General features: G+C 38.8%; 1 protein-coding gene across 3 annotated transcripts in view; it reads right to left on the bottom strand.

Annotated features, from left to right (window-relative positions):
- Nucleotides 1-20,079, bottom strand: part of LOC103465623 (solute carrier family 23 member 2) — a 63,153-nt gene that overhangs the window by 7,768 nt on the left and 35,306 nt on the right. For all 3 annotated transcript variants that reach the window (XM_081607612.1, XM_008410623.3, XM_008410624.3), the window contains 3 exons: nt 13,804-14,057; nt 11,392-11,556; nt 7,091-7,199 (listed from right to left, as the gene is read on the bottom strand). In XM_081607612.1, the coding sequence (XP_081463738.1) occupies nt 7,091-7,199; nt 11,392-11,556; nt 13,804-14,057 (528 nt within the window). The remainder of the gene's footprint in view (nt 1-7,090; nt 7,200-11,391; nt 11,557-13,803; nt 14,058-20,079) is intronic.

Raw genomic sequence — 20,079 nt, 5'->3', positions numbered from 1 at the left:
AAACCTGGATTTTCTGTGTGTGACTGAGACGTGGCTAAGTGTTGGTGAGTCCAGCGCTCTATCTGAGAATTGTGCTTATTTTAATTCATCACGGGCTTCGGGGAGAGGGGGAGGCACAGCGACTGTTTACAAACAGGGCTACAAATGTAAGCAGTGTTTTCTACAGATGTCTTTCCCCAGCTTTGAGTTTACGTCATTTGAGATGAGACACGTAAACCCAGTTTTCTGTGCTGTCGTTTACCGGCCCCCCAAATATAATAAGCAGGCACGTGCAGCGGGGGGAGGCTGGGGGTGCTTGCTGGGCTTGCTGGGGGTGCTGCCCTTTTTGCTCCTTGCCCCCAAGTGCCCTTTTGGTCAATTTTTTTAATTTTTAATTTATTTTTTTGTATTATTATTTTCTAAGCCCTCTTGTGACACATGACATGTACTAAAAATATTATTATTTTTTTTTTATTTTTTTTTTTTGTACAACATAATAAGCCCTCTGGTCACCTTGTTACCTTTGACCTTTTGCCCGTGACGCATGACACAGTTGCCTCTCGCGCAGTGAGATAAGGCGGCTAACTGGAGCTCAACGTAGTGAACGTTCCAGATTACAGAACAGTTTTTGGTGAATAAAAAAAAACGTTTTTGGTGAATAAAGTGGAGTAGACTTGCTACTTGTCAGATGACGGAATACGTTGAAGTATCGTTTCTGCTTCAGCACGGAGTCGCGGTTTAAGCAGAGAGGTAATGAAATACAACAGACACTGACAGGCCTCTGCCTTTCTCTGAAGAACTACTGAGCGGGAGGAGACAGCCAGGTGAGGAAAAACTGTTCTTATCTATCGATTCAGTATTTCTATTATACAGACATCAGGCTGTTGTTGTTATGCTATTAGCTAGCTGCTTGCTAACGACTTTGCTAGCAAAGCTAGATAACTAAAAAGCTTCTCTTTAGTATTTATTATGCAATAAGGGCACATCGCCCGTCCAAAACCGATCATCTCCATAATGGATATATGTCCGATCTTCTAATTTCCTTTGCTGCATAACGTACATTGTATTCATTCAGGCGTTAGGTAAATGTATCTTGAAGGAAAATAACACTTAAATAAAAGTCCAACAAGAATATTAATTTAGAATTAAAAATAACTCACCCTGAATTACCACAATAGATATAAAGTGTGGAATTAATGAAAAGGAAAAACTCAATCCAGACTTTAAGTAAATTTAGGGTCTGGTTCACAGAGTATGAAGTTAAATTTTTTTTTCCCAATTATTCAATGGGGGAACAAAAACTAACCTCAGTTAAGTAAAATAAAATTGTAATCAAAACTTTTGCAATTGTAATGATTTCTTTTATAAAAAACAAATCGTTTTGTTTAAAAAACTTTTTAATTAAATAACAAATTTTTGTCTTGTGAACATAAAAAGTTATTTGCCAAACATAAACTTATTTGCACACATTATAAATCTTTTATTGTGATTTTGGGCCCTGCCCACGACTCGTGAGAATCACAAGCAAAACTTTGAGTCACAAACAAAACCTTAGAATATTAAGAAAAGATTTCTGACATGCACAAATAAGTTTGTTATGCAAAAAAAAATTCACTTCATGAGACAAATGTGTGATTTAAATGTTTAAAAAAGTTTTTTAAGCAAAACTCAGTAGGCTTTTCTAATGGTGACATACATTAACAATTAAATTTTTGCTTTTGTTTTGGGTTTTTTTCTGCAGTTCCATGTTAAAGTTTGCTGCAGCTCTGCTTTCCTGAATGGACCATCTTCATCTCCACTGCAAGTGCAGCAAACAGGCAGCTCTTTTATAGATTACAGTCCACTAAAAGGTTGCATTGTTCCCTTGTTTATATTTTTAATAGTGTAATTATATAAAGACAAAATATGTCTGGTGGTCCAGCTCCAATTTACATATCTTGCTAAGTTGCGGGTTTGAATATTGCAATACTTTCCTATAACAAAATAGACCTGCAGAAGGAAATTACTAATAAAATATCTTACATATGCATAGTTGTATGCTCTATGTAGAGATTCCCCTTAGCTTTGATTGTATATCTCACAATTTAGTAATTTATCATTGTTTATTAAACAATGATAAATTCTTTATTAAACTTTGAAAGCTGAGAGGCTTTGTTAATATTCTGTCCTAAAATACGGTTGGATGTGCCCTTTTTTTTTTTTTTTGAGCACCTGCCCCTTTAGTGGTCTCTGCACGGCCCTGATAATAAGGATTTTATAAGCGACTTCTCTGACTTTTTAGCTGGGATTATAACTAACTACGAACATGTCCTTATTGTTGGAGATTTCAATATACACGTGTGTTATCCTGACAAGCCTCTGGTAAAGGACTTTTTAAGCCTTCTGGACTCTTAACCTGCTACAGGCCGTATCTGGTCCTACACATGAGCACGGACACACACTGGACCTGGTTATTTCCTGCGGTCTGCCTGTAACTAACCTGGAAATCTGTGACTCTGTGTTCTCGGATCACCTGCCTGTTTTATTCTGTGTTAGTTTGACAACTACTGCAGTTAAAACTCGCGCTGCTGTTCGGCGCTGTCGGATTATTAACCCTTCCACTGCCACTCAATTCTCTACTGCTTTTCATCAGCTCTGTGGATCATCTGACTTCCTCCACTCTGATACAGAAGAGCTCTGGTCCTGGTTCTATTCTTCCTGCCAAACCATCCTGGATTCGGTTGTTCCATTAAAAACCAGGCAGCCAAAGATTAAACCTGAGCCTTGGTTTAATTACAGAACTCGTGCTGTAAGGAAGGAATGTCGTCGTGTTGAACGCAGGTGGAAAAAGGATAAATTGCAGGTCACTTTTAAATTTTAAAAAACTGTTGGCATCTTTTAGCACGGTTAAAGAGGCAAAAAGGGAATATTTGGCAAATATCATTTCCTCAAACAGCCATAACTCACATGTTTTATTTAACCACATTGACTCTGTGCTTAATATTCCACATGATGCCTGTTTGGAAGCTTCTCCTGACATGTGTGATAATTATCTGCGTTTCTTTATTGAAAAGGTTGGTAGTATCAGGGCTCTTATCACAGCTCCTGACTCTGACCCCTCTGTTTCGGTCCCTTGCTCTGCTGCTTTCACTCAGTTTGAGCTTGTGATTGTCTCACTTTTAGAGGACGTGGTTGGCCGCATTAAGCCATCAGGTGCCCCCCGTGATCCTGTCCCTCCACGATTTTTTAAAGATATTTTATCTAGCATAGGGCAGCCTGTTCTTGCAATTATAAATAGCAGTCTGTCCTCAGGTGTGGTCCCGACTAGTTTTAAACATGCAGTAGTGCAGCCACTGCTTAAAAAACCTGGCCTTGATCCTACTGTTCTGGCTAATTATCGGCCTATTTTGAAGCAGCCTTTTCTTTCTAAGGTTTTAGAAAAAATTGTGTACTGTCAGCTGAAACAGTTTTTTAGATGCCAATGGCATTCTGGAGGTTTTCCAGTCGGGTTTTAAAACTCTTCATAGCACGGAATCTGCTTCAATAAGAGTTTTTAATGGCAACCTTCTTGCATGTGATTCTGGTAACCATGTTGTTCTGATTTTACTTGACCTAACTGCTGCCTTTGATGCAGTAGACCATGACATTTTAACATTGCGATTACACCTAGGCCTGTCGCAATAAACAAAAAATCAATTATTCGGACGATAAATTAAATCTATCAACCTCATTTTAATTACCGTCTTTATCGTCTCTTCCGGACTTTTTTCTTTCTGTTGATGACACTGAATGAAAAAAGGCTCAACTCCGGTGCTCTCCACTGACCCTCCCTAACTAATTTCCTTCGTCTAATGTCCAGCGGATATTACACGAGTTGTCGGCCCATTTTCAAACCTTGAGAGACCACACCTTAGCCGACAGAAATCCCAGGTTCTGTCCCTGACAGCACACTCACAAGAAACATGTAGATTGAATTAAACAATATAAATACACGGCACGACGATCAGGTTCGTCGTGCCGTGTGGTTTCCAGTCACATGGGCACAAAATAATGGCTACAAGGTAGCAATTTGGCTCCAACTCCTCCCCTTGTCATTTCTATATACTTTGCACGAAATGTTGAATAAACATTAATGATGGCACAAATCATCTCCAATGTCCTCTGGACTTCGGATTGTGCCTTTCAGCTGTTTGGGATTCCCCTCCGTAATTTCCCCTCAGAAAGTACGGAGGAGAATCTGCGCTTTCTGATTGGCTACCTTTCACATTCAACAGGCTGCGTTAAGCCTCCAGTCGAGGAAAACCCCTGATTTAGATCGGAGCGGCCACGACAATCTACCATAACACACCACACACTGCAGGATGATCGGTTACGAAATCACTAGCGAGAATCTTAGATCGGCCAACGTTCTAAGATTGTTATAAGGGGAAAATAGGGGCAAAAAATGGTGTAGTGTGAACTACTGCATTGGGTAGTCGGATGTGCCCGTTTTCTCTATTTAAATCTAGTGATTACTGAAGGGCAATATAGTATACAGACTTAATAATCTGCACTCTTTTGGTTGAATGCAGTATTTATTTCCACTTTGGCTTTATGTTTAGTTTTTATTCAAGTACGCTTTTTGTTAATGGAGACTGAGAATCCATTTTATTTTTGTTTTTGGTTGTTTTATTTAGTTTATCAGTTCGAGTGTTACACTTTATTTTCAAAAGAACATGTATCAGGAAATCGCATGTATTATTAGTAATTTCCATTAAATCAGTGTCAAAAGGTCTTGAAACAGTATTATCATTTATCGCAATAATTTTTTAGACAATCGTCCAGCAAAATTTGTTATTGTGACAGGCCTAATTACACCACGTTGTAGGTATTGGTGGCACTGTTCTTAAATGGTTCAGGTCTTACCTGAAGGACAGAACAATCTCTTTGAAAATGATTGACTTGAATCATCTGCTGCATCAATGCCTTACGGTGTCCCACAGGGCTCAATTCTGGGCCCACTGCTTTTCTCTCTTTATTTACTGCCTCTGGGTTCTATCCTCAGGAAACATGGGATTTCATTTCATTGCTATGCTGATGATTGTTAGATTTATTTGCCCCTGAAGCAGAAGGATGTCCATTCCATCAAACATCTTGGTGCATGTCTTGGTGATATTAAAGCTTGGTTGGCCTTGAACTTTTTAAATTTTAATGAAAAGAAAACAGAGGTGATGGTGTTTGGACCCAGTGGCTCCTGTGAGTCCTTCTCTGTTGACCTGGGACCTTTGGAGGTACATTTTAAACCTGTTATTACAGATCTTGGTTTTAAGGTGGACAGTAATTTTAAATTGGACAGCCAAATCAGAGCCGTGGTTAAGTTCAGTTTTTATCATTTAAGGTGATTGGCGTCAGTGAAATCTTTTCTTTCCAGGCAGTATTTTGAAACGGTGATCCACGCTTTTATTTCGACTCGATTGGATTACTGTAACTCACTTTATCTGGGAGTCAGTCAGTCGCTGCTCTCACGTCTGCAGCTGGTTCAGAATGCTGCTGCACGACTATTGACAGGAACTCGAAAGAGGGAACATGTGACCCCTGTCCTGGCCTCACCTCACTGGCTGCCTGTATATTTTAGGATTCATTTAAAATTGTTTTTAAATCACTGCATAATCTTGCCCCGGCTTACCTCTCTGAGCTTCTTCACCCCTACATACCCCATCGGTCTCTCAGGTCAGCAGATCAGCTGCTCTTGGAGGTACTGAGATCCAGAAGGAAGCTCCGAGGGGACAGGGCTTCTCTGTCATGGGTCCTAAGTTATGGAACGACTTGCCTTTGCAGGTCAGAGAGGCCCCTTCACTGTCCACTTTTAAAGCTCGTCTTAAAACCCATCTATTTTACTTGGCTTTCAACTCCAGCGGGATCTAGTTTTAAATTGTATGTTTGTTTGTTTTTAAACTAAGTTTTTATTCTTTTATTGTTATGTTGTGTTTTAATGTACAGCACTTTGTATCAGCTGTGGTCGTTTTAAAGTGCTTTATAAATAAAGTTGGTATGGTATGGTAAAATATGCATGATTTACAGATTTTATTGACACCCCCAAATAAAATCCAGTACAACAACTTGTCTCACTACCTGCAATTCCTGCATAAGCATAAAATTGTGCAAATTGAAAGTACCAAAATAAATTTGATAATTGAAACACAGCAGTTTTGAAAAAACATGTTTTTTGGTAAACGTTTTTGTGCTAGGATGAGAAGGTTTTTCAGTTGTATCAAAATAGATGTATTTTGCAAAACTGCAATGGAAACACTTCAATGCGCAAAGCAAAGCAACACACAACAGGAAAGTTGTCACGATAAGAAGCCACGTAAGGCAACATTCACTACATTTACTACACTGACAAATGCTGCAGTGGGAAGAACTTATTAGGATTCAGCAAAAGTTCTCCACTTGTATTTTTATGAACTTTGTCAAATCCTGAAAGGGTTTTATTCTTGCAACATCGTTTAAAAGAAGAAAGCAGAAGCTGCAGGCCTTAATTCATTATTAAAGAAGGAGCCAAAAAGCCCATCATAATTCTGGTGAAGTTGCAGAACTATCCAGCTCAGGGTGGAGAATCTGGCAAAACCAAAGTTAATACTTGCATCTCCCTCCAACCTGGCCTTTATAAAGGAGCTAATGGAAAAAAGACCTTTTGCTTCAAAGTAACCACAACTTTCTGTTAGAAATGAGACATTTAGCCAAGAGGTTCATTTGTGAGGAAATCTATGTAGGCTAAACTGATTTTAAATAGCATATTGGAATATAAAGTATATTGCCGAATTGTTGCAAATTTGTAACACACAGCCCTGTTTTTCTGTTTTTCTGTGTATACACACCAACACTAAAACAGACTTTTCTCAAATCTCCTCTCTTTGGTCGGAGTTGTTATAAATAACTGTTGTTTGTGGAATTATGTGGCTGAAAGGCAAAAAAAAAAAGAAATAAAAAATGTATTTGACTTCCCAGATATCTGGCTACATGTGGACTAGGCCTAAGCATACAAAGGTGTAGGAGATGTGCATAAATGCACTTTACTGGGGTAATCATTCATTTTTGTTGTAATGTTTTTCAACCTGAAAAGCTTTTAAAAGAGCGTCTATGGTAACTTTACCTGTGTCAATGATGCCTGGATTGGAATGAAACCAGGTAGGAAGCACAAGTCCACTGAAGGTAGAGAAACCAAGGATGAGGAGGTTGCGGGAAGAGTTGAGATCAACATGCTAAAGAGATGGAGGGGGGGAGGAGAATGACATTAAGTAATACAGCTTGTTTAAATTAATTTATTGACTATTACTTCCAGACTATTTTGTTGTTCTGTGAAAATGAGCTGCCAACTGTTTTGGAACAGATCTAAAATGAAATTAGACATAATGTGGAAATAAAAAAAGCCTATGAGTCAAATACTATTTTAAGATGGATTCACATTTGATCATAACAGGTTAAAAATGTTAAAGTGGGGTTAGCCCCTAGTATTTATACAGGTCCTTCTAAAAAAATTTGCATATTGTGATAAAGTTCATTATTTTCCATAATGTAATGATAAAAATTAAACTCGTATATTTTAGATTCATTGAACAACAACTGATATATTTCGGGTCTTTTATTCTTTTAATACTGATGATTTTGGCATACAGCTCATGAAAATCTAAAATCTCTGTCTCAAAAAATTAGCATATTTCATCCGACCAATAAAAGAAAAGTGTTTTAATACCAAAAAAGTCAACCTTCAAATAATTATGTTCAGTTATGCCCTCAGTACTTGGTCAGGAATCCTTTTGCAGCCTTCAATGAGGCATGGAGGTAATCAGCCTGTGGCTCTGCTGAGGTGTTATGGAGCCCAGGATGCTTCAATGGCCTTAAGCTCATCCAGAGTTTTGGGTCTTGCGTTTCTCAACTTTCTCTTCACAATATCCCACAGATTCTCTATGGGGTTCAGGTCAGGAGAGTTGGCTGGCCAATTGAGCACAGTAATACCATGGTCAGTGGTTTTGGCACTGTGAGCAGGTGCCAGGTTGTGCTGAAAAATGAAATCTTCATCTCCATAAAGCTTTTCAGCAGATGGAAGCATGAAGTGCTCCAAAATCTCCTGATAGCTGCTGCATTGACCCTGTTCTTGATAAAACACAGTGGACCAACACCAGCAGCTGACATGGCTGCCCAGACCATCACTGACTGTGGGTACTTGACACTGGACTTCTGGCCTTTTGGCATTTCCTTCTCCCCAGTCTTCCTCCAGACTCTGGCACATTGATTTCCGAATGACATGCAAAATTTGTTTTCATCTGAAAAAAGTACTTTGGGCCACTGAGCAACAGTCCAGTGCTGCTTCTCTGTAGCCCAGGTCAGGCGCTTCTGCTGCTGTTTCTGGTTCAAAAGTGTCTTGACCTTTGACCTGGGGAATGCGGCACCTGTAGCCCATTTCCTGCACACGCCTGTGCACGGTGGCTCTGGATGTTTCTACTCCAGACTCGGTCCACTGCTTCCACAGGTCCCCCAGGTCTGGAATCGGCCCTTCTCCACAATCTTCCTCAGGGTCCGGTCACCTCTTCTCGTTGTGCAGCGTTTTCTGCCACACTTTTTCCTTCCCACTGAGGAGCCTTGATACAGCACTCTGGGAACAGCCTATTCTTTCAGAAATTTCTTTCTGTCTCACCATCTTGCTTGAGGGCGTCAATGATGGCCTTCTGGACAGCAGTCAGGTCAGCAGTCTTACCCATGATTGCGGTTTTGAGTAATGAACCAGGCTGGGAGTTTTAAAAAGCCTCAGGAATCTTTTGCAGGTGTTTAGAGTTACTTTGTTGATTCAGATGATCAGGTTAACTGCTCGTTCAGAGAACCTTTTCATGATATACTAATTTTCTGAGACAGGGATTTTAGGTTTTCATGAGCTGTATGCCAAAATCATCAGTATTAAAACAATAAAAGACCTGAAATATTTCAGTTGGTGTGCAATGAATCTGACAGTTTAATTTTTATCATTACATTATGGAAAATAATGAACTTTATCACAATATGCTAATTTTTTGAGAAGGACCTGTAGACTCAGAATTTAATCAAACTGAGGAAGCAAGCAAGAATCTTTATTTTTCCATAATACAAAATTGTCAGTACTCAACATGAATAACAGCAGATAAAGACAAATGTACACGGAAACTTTATATCTGTTCCATCTGCATTGGGTCCTTATGTGTTCTTCCATTTGCTTAAGAACTGAAATACAACACCCAACGTTTCAGTTCACTGCTAAATCTGAACACTGATATTGCAACCAGGCATTGTGTAAATGGTACACACTGAACTGCAGCTCCCTCCAGGTTTTGCTACGTATAACTGGGACTCGAGGGAGCTGTAGTAGTTCAATGCAAACAAAACAGTTGTTGTATGAATAAAAAAAGGAGCCAAAACGTATAAAGTTTCAACTGTTTTACAAAGACTGATAAAAGAAATTCTTAAAGGAAAAATACCTCATTGGGGTGGGACTTCAAGCACTAATGAGATGGTGAGTCGGTGCTTTGCGAGAGCAAAGTGGAGATTTCTATGTTCTGGGTGTTATTTTCTTACGAAAGCTTCCCTGGACTCCCTGCTGCTTGTTTTCTTTAACACTCGTTAAAAAGCAGCGCGAGACCTCTAAGAACCAGCCAAACAGTTATAGTCTAAGGCAAATAAAACCAGCACAAAGCTATTAATATTTATTATTTGTTATTTGAGCACTCCAATATTTTTCAGTTTCAACAAATGTTCTGCCAGATCTCATATTAACTTGTCTATAGCGGAGAAGGAAAGACCAACATCTAATTAAGCTTGCTATTAAAACTAAAGACCTCAGTGAATACGTTGAAACTTGATAGGAGCCGTTCCTGATAGAAAATCTTTCCGAAACCTTTCCACATGTTTTTATGTAACAAATAAAAAGAAGCACACAATTAATCGTGAGGTGTAGGAAAATGCAAAGTTTTTAACATTTGGTATGCCACGTAAAAATCTGTAAACCATGTGGAGCGTATTTATGCTAAGCCCTCCAGATTCGATAGTCATGAAGCACATTTTTGCTGCTATTAGACCTCTAAGACTTTTGGTACACCAGCTTTGCACATGTAGTTGACTGGTTTGGGTTTTAGCTAAAAAACAGGGACTTTGTGTCAAAAGGTAACGTCTCATTGGGGCCCACAGAAGTCGCATGTAGAGTATGCCAAGGTTCCAGCTAGCTCAGATTTTAACAAGTCATAACATTAGCTACCATGGCTATGCATATGATACACAGCTCTACATTACAATGTCATCAAACAACTCCGAACCTGTCCATATACTGAACAAAGCTTTAGAACAAATCAATGTGTGGAAGTGTCTTTGCTTTCTCCAGCTGAACAGAAACGAAACTGAAGTTATTATCTTTGGACCAATAGAAGAATGATCTTCAGATTTTGCAGCTAGATACTATCGATCAAGCCTGAAATCAGGGGGATTCTATCACCTGAGTACCATTTCTAGGACTAAAGGACTAAAGTCCCAGCAAGATCCAGAGAATCTCATTCAAGTCTTTATCTTTAGTTGCGCCACATGATCCAGAGTCCTGCTACTGGCATTCTCACTACAACCAGGAAGATAGAGCACATCGTCCAGTTCTAAAGTTCTAACACTGGCACCTTGTAGCTCAAAGAATAGACTTTAAAATACTTTCATTAGTTCATAAATCACTGAATGGCTAAGCACCAAAATACATTACAGTCCTGATGTTGTCATGTCAACCTTCCAGAAATCTCAGGTCTTCTGGTTCAAGTCTATTTTGTATCCCCAAAATGAAAAGAGAACTTAGAGAAGCAGTTTCCATGCTCCACTAATCTGGAATAAACTTCCAAAAAAATACAAAACAGATGAAACACTGAGTTCCTTTAAATCAAGGCTAAAAACTCACCTGTCTAAAGTTGCCTTTGACTGGAACATTGATCAAAATATTTGATGACAATTATTCTTGATGATAGCATTTGACAAATTTTAATGTTGCTTGTTTCATAATCAGTAAATATATTATGTTTGTATCATGTAAAGCACTTCAAAATTGCTTGTTGCTGAAATGTGATATTCCAAAACTTGATTTGATTTGTTGCCTATCCTTTGCAAAATAGTTGAAGCTCATTCTGATTGGATGGATAGTTACTGTGAACATTGATTTGAAAAGAGGTGTTCATTTATTGATTCCCAGAGGCAATTCAGGCCTAAATATAAAATTAATTTTGTAAAAGAAGTTCTTAAAACAAATAAAATTAGGTGGTGGAAAATTATGTTTCTTTCTTTAAAAAGTATTGGTGTTGTATGCATAAATATTTAGTCCTCCCCCCCCCCCCCCCCCCCTCCCCCGAGTCAATGCAGTGTAGAATCAGCTTGCTAAGCGTCTGTAAAACTTAATGTGTTTACCTGAAGGTTGGATATCCCCACAGCTGCAATCATGCCAAACATGACAAGAAACATTCCTCCAATGACTGGGTCCGGGATGGTGATAAAAACCGCTCCAAACTTCCCAAAGACGCCCAGGGCAATCATCAAAACTCCTGTTGTCTGAAGGACGAGACGGCTGCCAACCTGAGATGAAGCAAGGAAAATGAAGATACTTGGCAACCCTGATTATATTTGGATATTTATGGTTTAAACATTCCTCTTGGTCTGACTTTAATTGTTCAATATTTGGAAGCGTGGTCAGCATGGACTGAACAGTTTTGTTCACTTTCTATGCTGAATTGCTAACACGGCGGGCAAACTATAATTGTAAAACAGTGCAGAAACTCAGCATCACCATTAACAAATTCTACTTCTGTTCGCTGATTGGCCCAGTTGAAATTCAACATGAGAAATCAAGCTCAACTGGAAAAATCCAAGACAGAGTACAGAAAGGTTCTTGACAGTCATTAGGTCTCAGCTTAGTAAAATACCACCCAGGTAAATTTTACACATATGCAACATGGGTATGCAACATGGTATTGCATACCCATGTTGCAGTACATGGGTATGCAGCCACATATTGTGGCGCACACATTAGATGTTTTGGAGCAAAATACATAATGTTTTGCTCCAGTCTCTTTAAGAACTGTAGCTGCTTTTCCAATGATCACATAATTTTGCATTTTGACAATTTCAAAAATAAATTTGCTTAATGTAAATACAACAATTTTGAAAAAAAACTAGTTTTATGATAAGTTTTGGCACTAATATGAGGTGGATTTTGGTGGTATTAAAAGTGTTGTATTTTCTAGAACTGCACTGGAAACACTTTTTTTGCTTCACTCGCGTCACGGATCACATTGGCCTCACCCTGTTTTTAGAAAACTTACAATAGCTGAGTTATACTTGACAGGAGATGGATTACCAGCAGATTTGCAGTAGAAGCTCACAACAGACTCGCCTTCTAGCTACCTACTTAGACACACACTGAACCTTGTGTGTTCGTTTCCATTCTATTTCTATTTCCTTTCTTCATATTTGTTTGGCAGGCCTGAACAGATAACAGTAATGAATTTCTTACCTGTCACATGAGTGAACTCACTGTTTAAGTGTACTGGTTTCATAAAGCAGGACAGTGTGTCACACAACATGATGTATGCGTGATGAGTGCGCTGGTTTAGGATGTGACCACACGTATCAGGTGAAGCTCTGCTTGCTTTTTTATATTTGAATAAACCAGCGCTACTTCAAAGACAGAAATGAAGACTCTTCTTAAAGTTTCAGTTAGCAATTACATTTTACGGTGCCAAATGTACTTTGTGATTCACTCAGCAATTGTCCAAAAAGCAGGAATGTTGATGTTTCTAAAGGTGATACGTTCACTGGAGAACAGGTTTCACAAATCAACTGTGCTGTCCGCTTTTAGACATCAGGCCATCCCCTCAGCAAAATGAGATAATGTTTCTAATGTATATTAAGGAAATTAAACTTAAATTTTATGATGCTAGAAGGTGAGAAGTCTTCAATCAAAATTAAGTCAGAGCCTATTAGGTTTACAGCAGCTTGTTAAAGGGGCTGCATTATGTGTTTTACAGGCACAGTCACTTGATTATGCTACCAAATGGCACTGTTAACTTCAGTTATAAAAATGCTATACGTATCAAATATTTTACTTGCCAATTTAACGCCTTAAAACTGGGTCTCTGTCACTTTAAAGACTCCTTTTTCTGAAACTCAGCCTTCAGGAAGGCATCATGACATTGCTCCTCTATCAACCCTTTAACAATGTTTTTTTCAACGTTTCACTGACAAGTAGCTTGCACGCTGAGCTTAACAGATGAGCAAGTGTTTGCTTATGGCTGCTGGCAAGACTGAAGCAGCTGAGTGGTGGAGTCAGGAGCAGAGGGATGCTCTGTGGTAGCTTGAAGAAGCTCAAGGAAGAAGCTGCACCTCCAAATTGGTGCTAGGTCCAACCAGGTGTTCTGTACAGCAGAATGGTTCCACGGGACATCAAAGGATTTCTCAAACATGCATGAAAGAATCAAGGCAACATCCCAGGTATGTTTTTGATGAGGGAATAACATTGTAACATGATTTAAAGCTCAAAATAATCAGTTTTACACAATACTTCCCCTTTAACATACATTGCCTTGCAGAAGTAATAATAGTTGAGGATTTTCCTATTTTGTTACTTTACAACCACAAATTTATAGTACAACACAACATATTACATAATTGTGAAGTGAAAGAAAAATTAAACAGGGTGTTCATTTCTTCTTTTTACAAGTCAAATGTGAAAAATATGATCCCTTTCATTGTAATCACCGTTTCAAGTTTTTGGGCATGTCTCCATTAGCTTTGCACAACACACACCCAACCGGAGCTGTGTACCTTGGTAATTCCAAGTGCAGCGATGTTTTGGCTGTAGGACGTGGTTCCATTTCCAGTTCCCCACAGGGCGGCCAGGATGCAGCCCATGCCTTCAACGGCGATGCCTCGGTTGATGGCGTGAATGGGTGGTGGAGGAGCACCAGACAAACGAGCACAAGCATAGTAGTCACCAATGGATTCCATGGTAGATGCCAAAACGCCTGCCATCATTCCCAACACTGAGGACAGACTTACAGTGGGAATACCCCATTGACCTGTGGATAGAAAACTCATTTATCACACTTCATTTTCCAAATGGCTGTACATTCCTGATCATATCATCAGTTCCCTAAACCACATGCACACAAACACAAAAAAAAAAAAAAAATCTTGTAAAAGCACATGCAGGGTCACTGCAACCCCGGCAAAATGCACACAGGGTAAAACGCTCATGGTGTCCAATGGACAAATTCTTCCATTTTTTAGACATACTAAATTGTCATACCAGAATCGAATTAATCAAGTATAGAACGTAATTGGTTAGATGGTTTAATACTAGACTCGATCATTAATTAAATAATGGGGAAAAATAACAGAGTCATCATCAGACCTTTAATAGTTTCTACTCTTGTATTTAATTTTCCACATCTCTGGGGAAAAAAGTTATTTTGGGTTTTTTACAAGAAGCATAGAAAAATGGAATCCACATAAAAAAATGGAAATGTAGAAAGTAAACAGTTTGCCTCAATTTTACAACAGTTCAGTTATGAAATTTAAAACAAAGGTCATTGCTGCTGGATAACATGAACTGCAGTCCCTTCAATAAACATGATGAAAACCTTGTAAGAACTGGAAGCATGGATGCCATTCATTACACAATACAACAGGCTAACACAGTAAGTTTTTAAAGAATCGTCTTTAGGTTGTTTTTTTTTACACCAAAACTATTGTTCCAACTCTAATGAGTAACTGAAGTAACTCTTGACGCTCTGCATGAATGTTTTGCTTTGTTTTATTTTATTTTATTCATACAAGTCTATGACCCACCTTGTGCTTGCCAAAAGAAAACGTCTTTGCAAAACTTCAGCAGGGATCATTTCTGCTTTAGGAAAGTGATTTGCTCTCCTAGCATTAAGTATTTTAGAAAACACACCACAACATAACAATTTGAACCTGTATGCTATTGGTGTACATCTCCAGTCCTCAAGGGCTGGCTTCCTGCCAGTTTTAGTTGTGACTCTGTTCCAACGTAGCTCATTCAAATGGTTCAACTACCTGCTCAGCATGTTAAAGTTCTGAAGAGGCCGACTGATTGCAATGATTTAATTCAGGTATGTTGAACCAGAGAAACAACTGAAACATACAAAACCCTGGAGGACTGACTTTGGACACTGCTGCTGTATGCACTTAAATGTAAAACATTCAACAGATGTTGACAATTTCTTCAAGTGGATGATTTGATATGGTATTGTCTTATATGCACTTGCAGTATGTTAATTCCTCCGATGGATGACAGAGATACGCTGGCTTATGGGATCCATGGTTTGAAAGCAGATGGTGATTTCTTTGTATTTTTCAGAGCTGTGATGCAGTTTGACTTGGTACTGCATCACTTGTGGAAGTAGAAGGGTGATTTTAACAACTTTTACAAGTAAAAATATTTTAAGTGTGGCATATCAGTATTTAACCAGCTCTGCTAATCCTAATCAAAATTTCCTAAAATGGCCTCATAAGTTGTTTGATGCTCCTCAGTCAAGCAAGTGCGTAAAGCTCTTTCTGTTAATGTACCAACACGTCATTCAATGCTGTTTTCATAACATGCATACTGTTAAAAATTGGACTACACTCAGACACAACCACTACTGCTGCAAAAATTATTGGTCTGCCCACATCCAACCTTTCTGAAAAAAATTATAAAGCCATCATACGCACTGCATTTTCAATATAAGGAACTTCACTCTTACACTACAGGATTACCTCATTTATTGTCCTCAAGGTACAAATATAGGATGTTTGCGGGTATCATTTGTGTCAGACTTACAGGAATACCAGATAAACGATACAAAGGTTCTGGCTTGGGACTTTTGCAAATGAATTAAAAATGAAATTAATTGCATTAATGGCCAAAAAAACCCATCGACATAGCTGACTGTAGTGATATCCCTAATCATAGGTCACCACACAGTGTCCTGTGTTTCACAACACAGACTGTTATTGTTGGCAACTAAAATTAGCATAACTTAATACAAAATGTTACATGGAAACTTGTTCTGATGTTCTGCTGTGTGAATGCGCTCCTGTTCACGGAAAAGCCGGGATTAGTCTCTCTTTGTGGGTCAGGTGAAATAAATTACTGGTTCCAGAAAAGAAAAAAAAAAATCAAGTAAAGCAGTTGTCAGGACTTGGATGCATGCAGTATTGAGTCAACGTATTTTCAACCCGGATAAAAGCACAGTTATCAAATGCTTACTGTTTCTTAATTAATTCAGCTCATGTTGAGTGAGTCGGAGAACATTTTCAACCACAAATTCCAAGTAACTTACTAAAAGTGAGTGTTGACAGCAATTTGTCAAAAACTAATTTAAGTCATTGAACTATTTTCAATTAAACACAATTTTGCATTTGCAGTGCAGGGGTTTATAGTCAAAATGCACACCTCAATAATATTATGACTAACTGACATGTATCGTGCAGCCATAGCTACAATTAAATAGCTTAAATGAAAAAAATCTCCATTTGTTAGAAAGGATCAGTCAAGGCCCAGAACTAACTTAAATTGGGAATCTGTGGCAACAAAACTGTTTTTCCCCAGATGTTCTACATTTTGTTTAGTGACATTTTTGACAATTCTTATTTGCAAAATATCTCAAGTTCTGATGCTAGACTTTAAAACCAGGTAATTGAGTGAACATGCATTCAACTGCTATAGCACACTGACAACTCAGTTTTTCTGCATATGCAGATCAGTAGGCAAATTTGGGTGCCTTTGGGTGCTTGCTCAAGGGCACATTGACAGTTTGCATGGGAAACAGACCTCCTGCTATTTGTCAAATGACTACTCTTCACACTAAGTCACTGCTTCCCCCAAAATTGGTAGAAGTATTTAGATACCTACATATATAGGCTTCTGTACTTGCAAGGAAAGGTTGTTCTACAAAGTATTGACTCTAGGAGGTTAAATGAGAGACACACTTTTCAGATTTCCTTTTGGGAAGCTCCATGCTTTCTTGTCATTTCACTTTACATTTATCTACCACTTTATGTTGGCATATCATGTAAAAACCCCATCACATATCCTAACACTATGATTATAAGATATGAAAACGTGAACACTTGCTCAGTGAGTATATTTTACTCAACAGGAGGTGTTGCAGATGCTGTGAAATCATAAATTGTGCCTTGTCCTTTGTTCCTGTTCCAATACTGAATTTAACTTTAGGTGAGATGTGCATTACATTCATTGAGTTGACACTGTATATTGTGAAGGACATGGTTTAAAGGAGGCGGAGGGAGAACAAGAAACATATAATCATAGCCATGATTATACGAAATCATTTACAAGATGAAAAACCAAAAACCACCAAAGATTATTGAATTTCCTACTTGCACTGTGTGTTCTTTTAAAAACTGGGTAACACATGTGGAAGAATATATTTGACTTGTTGCCAGCCATTGCCAAAAAACTATTTTTGAGGCTCCTGGATACTACACAAATCTGTAAGTGAATAAATGCATCACCCCACATGAGAGGCATATACAATTACACAATGAATACTAGCATAGGGTAGTAAATTCCCATGAAGCAACACTTAGTCAGATTGCCAAAGAAATGTTGGCCCACCCTTAGCTAAGACACAGAATGCCCTCGATTTGCACTCAGAGTTGATGCTCGCCAAAGACTGAATGAATGGCAGACTGGTAGAGAAGTTGTAGTAGATGTAGGAGAAATGCTATGCTGATCCTCTGACACATGAGAACCTAAGTTGCAGTAAAGATTAAGAAAGTAAAGCTAATTTTTACATATCTAACCACCCCCTCATCAATCAACAATGAGAGTAAAAAGAAAGTACACTCTCTTTCAATTCAGTTTTTACATGTCAGGAAAATAAGACTAATAGTCTTAAATTTCCACCCTTGGTTAAAGCTGCAGTATGTACTGTAACTTTTATAAACAATATATTTTTTATATAATTGCTAAAACTATCACCATGCCGTGACAGTATGGTTTGAGAAAGATAATCTGTGAAAAGATTGTGCTCCTCCACCTCGTCCCTGTACTGTTATAGCTGTCTAAAGAAATGTGCCACTCCTCATCAAAAACAACCAATGAGAGCAAGGAAGAGTGTTTTAAGCACTTGTCCACAAGACCCATTCTAACAAGTAAAGTCCTTATTCACCAGGGCCAAACTCATTTCCCATTAGGAGATCCTGCTTGGATCTTCTCAGATTTTTGTGCCCACTTCATGGGCATTACTATATGCAATGAGCCAGATATTTCTATAGGAATTACATATAAGGCTGGATGACATATCTGGCCTTATTTGAGTCTATCAGAACCAAAGAAGCCACTTCTCTCCAGGAAAAACATCAGGGACAGGCTGATATTCTGCAAAAGGTACAGGGAGTGGACTGGTGAGGACTGAGGTAAAGTCATTTTCTCTGATGAATTCTCTTTCCGATTGTTTCGGACATCTGGAAAACAGCTTGTTCGGAGAAGACGAGGTGAGCGCTACCACCAGTCTTGCCTCATGCCAACTGTAAAGCATCCTGAAACCATTCAAGTGTGGGGTTGCTTCTCAGCCAAGGGAGTCGTCTCTCTCACAGGCTTGCCTAAAAACACAGCCATGAATAAAGAATGGTACCAGATTGTCCTCCGAGAGCAACTTCTCCCAACCGTCCAAGAGCAGTTTGGTGATGAACAATGCCTTTTCCAGCATGATGCAGCACCTTGCCATAAAGCAAATATGATAACTAACTGGTTCAGGGAACAAAACACAGAGATTTTGGGTCCATGGCCTGGAAACTCCCCAGATCTTAATCCCATTAAAAACTTGTGGTCAATCATCAAGAGACGGGTGGACAAACAAAAACCTAGGAATGCTGATAAATTGCAAGCACTGATTGTGCAAGAATGGACTGCTATCAGTCAGGATTTGGTCCAAAAGTTGATTGAGAGAATGCCAGAGGTCCTGAAGAAGAGGGGTCAACACTGCAAATATTGACTTGCTGCATTAACTCATTCTAACTGTCAATAAAAGCTTTTGTTACTCATAATATGATTGCAATTGTATTTCTGTATGTGATGAAAACATCTGACATACACACATGAAAACCAGAGGGCAGCAGATCATGTGAAAATATGATATTTGTGTCATTCTCAAAACATTTGGCCATGACTGTAGGTCAACACACAGTGTTCTGTGTTTCAATACACAGACTGTTATTGTTGGCAACTAAAATTAGCATAACTTAATACAAAATGATACATGGAGACTTGTTCTGATGTTCTGCTATGTGAATGCGCTCCTGTTCATGGAAAAGCCAGGATTAGTCTCTCTTTGTGAGTCAGGTGAAATAAATTACTGGTTCCAGAAAAGAAAAAAAAAATCAAGTAAAGCAGTTGTCAGGACTTGGACCACAGCTTCTGTGTGTAAGCGATAGTGAGGATAGTGAAGTAAAATACGCTCCAATAAGGTCGCGATTTGGCTGAAAATGTGCATAATTTTGATTGTTACTACGAGCAAAACAATTCACTAAATCCTTACCGAACTGGCAAGTGTTATTCGCCCTTCGAGCATAACCCATGTAGAGGCATTTTGTACCATGCTGTGGGAGGGAAGGATGGTCTAGAGTTAAATAGTAGTGGAAATGGGGGAACAATTGACTGCTGACTCTGATGTTGGTATTTGCACATGTAAGGAGTGAAATCATCCCAATAGTTAGAGAGAAAATGAAACATTGCAGAGCTCTCAATCAACCAAGTGGTTTCACCCATAAGTGGATTCTCAGAGCAAAGACAACATTGACACGTCCACGTGACGTGGCCGAGCAGTCAAAGGCGCTGCGTTTAGATCGCAATCGCACTTGGGCCATGGGTGCAATGCAAACACAACACATAATTTGGCAGAAAAACTGCCAAATTTTGCTTCTCGCTATGAGTAAATGTTTGGTATAATCCTTCTTGAATTGTCGTGTTGTTCGCCATTCAAGCATACCGCATGCGAAGGGATCTCACACACTGTTGATGGTAGTCATGATGGCCGAGCGGTCTAAGGTGCTGTGTTAAGTTTGCAATCT

Source organism: Poecilia reticulata, chromosome 6 (genome assembly GCF_904066995.2).
Source record: "Poecilia reticulata chromosome 6, P_reticulata-male-v2, whole genome shotgun sequence".
NCBI lineage: Eukaryota > Metazoa > Chordata > Actinopteri > Cyprinodontiformes > Poeciliidae > Poecilia > Poecilia reticulata.
Note: the sequence above shows the minus strand (reverse complement) of the source record. Positions and strands in the feature narration are given on the sequence as shown.